At 44.3% G+C, this 6,142-nt stretch overlaps 1 protein-coding gene across 1 annotated transcript in view; it reads left to right on the plus strand.

Annotated features, from left to right (window-relative positions):
• MFSD4A (major facilitator superfamily domain containing 4A) overlaps positions 1 to 5,587 on the plus strand; it is a 43,049-nt gene extending 37,462 nt beyond the window's left edge. The window contains exon 10 of the mRNA XM_003357394.4: positions 1,238 to 5,587. Within this exon, the coding sequence (XP_003357442.1) occupies positions 1,238 to 1,293 (56 nt within the window). The 3' untranslated portion in view covers positions 1,294 to 5,587. The remainder of the gene's footprint in view (positions 1 to 1,237) is intronic.

Consider the following 6,142-nt stretch of genomic DNA (forward strand, 5'->3'; position numbering starts at 1 on the left):
TTGGCCCGGCAGCCTCCTCATTGGCCATCTCTTTGCAGTTTGGGATTTGACACTGGTCCAAATCTCTTTTCCAAAAAGTCCTTCGGGCCAAGTGACAAAGAAAAGTCCCTTCGGGGCAGAGACATCTCCTAAGAATAGTCTCGCTCCCGGAGACCCCAAACAGGGGAAGTCCCAAAGCTATTTTCATAATCCTGAGTCCTCCCTGCCTTTCCGCCCAGAGATCTCCAAGTCCCAGCAGCTGTACTAGCTGTACACGCAGCCAGGTCTCCAGAGGAAGTGCCCAGGCAGAACCTTCATCCCCTTCACACGAATCCATACTTGTCACAAAACGGCTGAAGGTCCAGTCCTGTCTCTCAGTAGGTGGCCATATGCTCCCTTTAAACATCAGTGTGGGGGCTTCCAGTCGCACCCACTACAGCCTCACACCCAAGGTGGCAGGTATCGGTGTGGTCCAGTCCAGCACTCAGCCTGGGGCCTTCAGTCAGGCTACCATTCAAGAAGATGTACTGGGGGAGTCCTAGGGGGCGTGGGATGGACTGGGAGTTTGGGATTCTAGATGCAAACTACTACATGTAGAATGGACAGATAATGAGGTCCTGCTGTACAGCACAGGGGACTATGTCCAGTCTCTTGCGACAGAATATGATGGAATATGACAAAATAATATGTATATACACGACTGGGTCACTTTGCTCTACGGCAAAAATTAGCATGACATTATAAGTCAACTATACCTCAATACAAATAAATATTTTTAAGAAGAAATATTTGGAGTTCCCATCATGACTCAGTGGTCAACGAATCTGACTAGGAACCGTGAGGTTGAGGGTTCGATCCTTGGCCTTGCTCAGTGGGTTAAGGATCTGGCATTGCTGTGACTGTGGTGTAGGCCAGAGGCTACAGCTCTGATTCGACCCCTAGCCTGGGAACCTCCATATGCCGTGGGTGCAGCCCTAAAAACAAAAGACAAAAAAAAAAAAAAAAAATTGCTGAGTAATAAGTAATACTCAATGAGTTCCCTATTCACAGGAGACAAAAAGAAATATGGATTCCCCAAGCCCTAGACACTAGTCTCAACCTACTGCCCCCACTAAGAGTTTGCCAGAACTAGTAGGTCGGCCTTTCTTGGAGCCATTGACCGGCAGAGACACAAAAAGCCTGGGTAACTCTGGGAATGCATCAGGGCCACAACTCATCAGAGCTGCTGAAACATGCTACCTGTTTTCTTCTCTTGTAGCCCCTCCCCAGGACAAACCACTTGGAATGGAAAGCCTGGAGCGCTACCAGAGGTAAAACTAGGTGAAAGAGGCAGGCGAAGACTTCTGGCCCCTCGAACAAAGGGCTGAAGAAGGCTGGGGTAGCAGCAGAGGCAACCTCTCAATGCCTCGGTTCTGATCTTCACTGACACTTGGTTGGGTAGAAGAAATTAAATTGAGTTCTGGTACCTGGGTCCTCCCTGGGCAAATCATTAGAAGCTGACCTGGCTATCCAAGCGACCACCCCCTTCCCTGGCTCAGACTTTTGGTAAGAGCGGGCCGGGATACCCACCGGGAGGGAAGAACATGGCTAGATGCTTCCCTCCATTGGCTGCCTCCTGCATGGACCACACCCTGGGTTTGAAGATCACTCTTAGTTGAAGTTTGACAAAATAAGTTGAAATTATAAAGAGCTATCTGTAGATAAATTTTAAGTTAATCAAGACAAACCCGAAGTTATTCCCTGGCATGCTCAAAGGATTTGTGTGCTTTTACTTATTAATAGGCCAAAGTCCCTCCAATTCCTGCAGCTGCTATCAGGAGTTCATCTATAATCTAAAACATGGGCAGGAAAAGTTGCATCTTGCTACCTTTGTGACATTAATTTGGTGGTATGCTGGGCTAGTGCATTCCAGCTTATAAAAGCCAATTGTTACACTTGCATTTTGAGAGCTGGTTGTTAGACACAGCCGTTATTTAACATTAAATCCTAGAAATGATTATCTTCGTTTTTAGTGGAATTTAACTACAACTCCTCAAAACTCACCACTCCCTAATTGTTTTTAAACCTATGCTCTTGAGGGTATGTGTTGTATCTGCAGGGTAGACATAAACCATGTAAAGGTGGGCTTCTGTGTGTGTCTTTCCAACTCCACTTTCAGCGTTGTTAGCGGCTTGAGATCAGCCATGGTGGGGGTATTTACACCATAGAAATTGGCAAAAGCTATAACCAGTGGCTCTATTGTCCCCCTGGAGAGCCATTTGATAAAGATACACCAGCATACCACTGCTAGCTATTCATGCTAATGGGTCCAGAAGATGCCTGGGAGGATGGAATGGATGTTCGGCTTTCCTTACTGCCTATGTAAAAGGTATAGAAATAGCATGATGACTTTCTCAAAGATATCTTACTTTACATCTTCTATGGGGCAGGGGGAACTATTTATATATTCCATGTCAAAGTTCTTTATAACACAAAGCTGGACTACTGAACAATTCAGGCTGTGCGGTATACTGAAAGCTATGTCTGTCCAGGAGTGTCACTTTCTGTCCAGGTCAGATCTGGCAGTAAGACGGAGAGAGCAGGCAAACTCAGCAGCTTGGCGGGGTAAGAGTGCCGAGACTCCTGTAAGTAGTGAAACGGCTGTTGACAGCAGCTTGTGTATTCGTTTACCTGCACTTTGTGTAAATACATGTATAAATATCCAAAACAAGTGGACCATGGTTCTCAGTAGCCTGTCCAAATGGTGTGTTTCACAGGCCCCGTACTAAAAGGTTTATCCTGGAACTGCAGGCATCGTCTTATAAGCCAGCTCCACCTGCCATCGTCATGGTACAGAGACGAGACTGGCCCTAGAGAGATCTGGTTCAAGCAACTTTTAGTTGTGTGGCCCTGGACAGATCACTGAGGCTCTTCCAGCCTTGCTTCTTTTTGTTTTTAATCTGTAAAGAGACATTTCTAAAAGAAACTTGCCCTACCTCAAAGGAATTCTGAAAGAATTAAGTGACTTTGTGTAAAGGGATTATTATATGCCTGACATAGAAATTTGCTTAACAACTGCTAGCCATTTTTATAACATCCCCATAGCAGCTTGGAGATCGTTCATATGTTTGGTACGTATTTATTGTAAATCCAACAGATCCAAATGCTTTTGAAAGCTGGTGGTCTAGGCAGCTTGGCGCGGTAAGAGTGCTGAGTTTTAACTATGTCTGTAAATACCTAAAAGTATTAGATGGCCGCCAAAATTACATGTGCATTCTAACCATAGCGAGTAACTAACCTGGGGGAATAGAAAGCAACTATATTTTTCTTGTGGTTTTTCAAGAAAACATCCTTTTTATACAGTTAGAAGAATCAATGGCTCTATCTAAGGCGGTCATGATTAATTTGTGACTATAGAAAACAAGATGGAAACAGATCTAAGAGTACCTTTCCTAAAATAAAATATTTTAAATTGAATAAGCGTGTTCTCCATTCTAAAGGACACGGAACCTTTTATATAAGCTCAGAAACAAATGACCAGGTGTTCCCTGAATACAGACCATTCTCATCCTATAGCTTCATGTGGCTGATGTTTTAGAAGAAACAAAACTCCCAGAGATGATTGAGAACCACTCTTCCCTCTTACATATAATCAAAATAAGGGAAGGCAGCTAGGTTTTACACCAGGCTTCAATAGCAGTTACACAGCAAGGAGGGCTTTTTTCCTGATCTCCTTCTTGGAGTCGCCCTGTTCCCAGATTTCCCTAGGAAATCAGCACACCTGATTCACAAAAGGAAGACACAGTGACCTAGAAATCTTTTAGAAAATTCATTTTTTTTTACAACAATTTTCATTTTTTCCATTATAGCTGGTTTACAGTGTTCTCTCAATTTGCTACTGAACACAGGTGACCCAGTTACACATACACACTCTTTTTTCTCACATTATCATGCTCCATCATAAGTGACTAGACATAGTTCCCAGTGCTATATGGCAGGATCTCATTGCTTATCCATTCCAAAGGCAATAGTTTGCATCTATTAACCCCAAATTCCCAATCCATCCCACTCCCTCCCCCTTGGCAACCACAAGTCTGTTCTCCATGTCCATGATTCTTTTCTGTGGAAAGGTTCATTTGTGCCATATATTAGATTCCAGATATAAGTGATATCATATGGTATTTGTCTTTCTTTCTGACTTACTTCACTCAGTATGAGAGACTCTAGTTGCATCCATGTTGCTGCAAATGGCATTTTGTTCTTTTTTATGGCTGAGTAGTATTCTACTGTGCGTATATATACCACATCTTCCTAATCCAATCATCTGTCGATGGACATTTGGGTTGTTTCCATGTCTTGGCTGTTGTGAATAGTGCTGCAATGAACATGTGGGTGCATGTGTCTTTTTCAAGGAAAGTTTTGTCTGGATATATATATGCCCAAGAGTGGGATTGCTGTGTCATATAATAGTTCTATATATAATTTTCTAAGGCACCTCCATACTGTTTTCCATAGTGATTGTACAAATTTACATTCCCAACAGTGCATTTATTCATTTAAAAAACTTACTGACCACCTGCTGGGTTTAAGGTGCCGATCTAGGGGAAGATACAGCAGAGAATGGGATAGAAGTCCCAGCCTCACAAAGACAGGAAACAGGTAACATGTCACAGGGTGAGTGAGAAGAGTAACGTAAGGAAAGTTCAAAGCAGGAAAGGGGGCTTGGGAAGAGGGATGTCAAGAGATGCTCTGAAAGGCCTTTCTAAAGATGTACCCTTTGTGCAGAAACTGAAATGAGAGGCGAGACCTATCATCCTTGACCTCCAGTCAGCACCTACCGCAACACCCAAGGAGATCCTCTCAGGCAGGGGACACAAGTGAGAGGGCCTTTCGCTGAATATGCTTATGGTATCTGAGGAACAGTGAGCAGGCTGGTGTGGCTAAGTGCAGTCAGGAAGGGGAAGGGGTTGGAGTGGCAGCTGGGGGCAGATCATATCAGCCATGGTAGGAATATGGATTTTTTTTTGTTATGGGAGGTTGTTGGGAGAGTTGTGGGCAAGCAAGGGACACAAGCTGCTTTACAAGTAATACTTTGGTGGTTGTGTGAAGAAGAGACTAGGGGGGTGGGGTCAAAGATGAAACCAGGGACACCAGAAAGGGTACAGTTGCAATAAACTAAGAGATGATGGTGGCTTGGACAACGTTGATAAAATCAGTAGTGAAAGTGGGTTAAAGTATATTTGGAAGTCAAAAGTGACAATTTGCTGATAGATTAGGTGTAGGACATGAGATGGGCCTCAAGGATAACCCCAAGGCATTTGACTTGGGTAATGGGTATGTGATAAGGTCATTTAACACTGGACGGCAGAGGTCACTCAAAAGTTGTCTCAGGACATGTTCATTTTACGATACTCTCTTGGCTGTCAGGAAGGCTGATAGAGGGAGTTCTCTTTGTGGTACAGCAGGTTAAGGATCCAGTTTGTCACTGCAGTGGCTTGGGTTGGTGCTGTGGCGCAGGTTTGATCCCTGGCCCAGGAACGTCTACATGCCACGGGCACAGCCAAGGAAGCAAAAAAAAAAACGGCGGCTGATAGATATAACATCTAGAGCTTCAAAGAAGAGTCAAGCCTAAAGATACAAATTTCATGGTCACCTACTTTAGAGTGTTTAAAGCTGTGGGAATGAATGAGATGATCTAGGGAGCAACTGTAGAGAGAGACTGCAGATTGAACCTTGGGGTTCTGCAAGACTGCGAAAAAACAGGATCCAGCAGATCGAAAGAGAGAAGCACTCAGAGATGCGGGAGGAAGTTCAGGAGAGAATGTGGTTTCCTGGAAGGCACGTGAAGACTATCTTAAGAAGGAGGAAGTAATCAGCGCTACCACAAGGTCCCCTGTGGATGGAGCATCTGCCAATGAATGGGTTTGGCAATATGAAGGTGACCTTGACTGGAGAGGGGTTTCTATCAAAGGATGCTGAATTCAAAACACATGACACTCCTAAAAATCAATTTGATGTCCCAGCAACCTCCTTGACACCAATGCTTGCCACCTAACTTGCACACCTGTTAGAAGTGATTGTTCCTGGAGTTCCCTGGTGGCTCAGCAGGTTAAGGTATCCGGCATTGTCACTGCTGTGATGTGGGTGCAATCCCTGGCCAGGGAACTGAAGTTCTGTATGCTAT

The sequence above is a fragment of the Sus scrofa genome, chromosome 9, assembly GCF_000003025.6.
Source record: "Sus scrofa isolate TJ Tabasco breed Duroc chromosome 9, Sscrofa11.1, whole genome shotgun sequence".
Lineage (NCBI taxonomy): Eukaryota > Metazoa > Chordata > Mammalia > Artiodactyla > Suidae > Sus > Sus scrofa.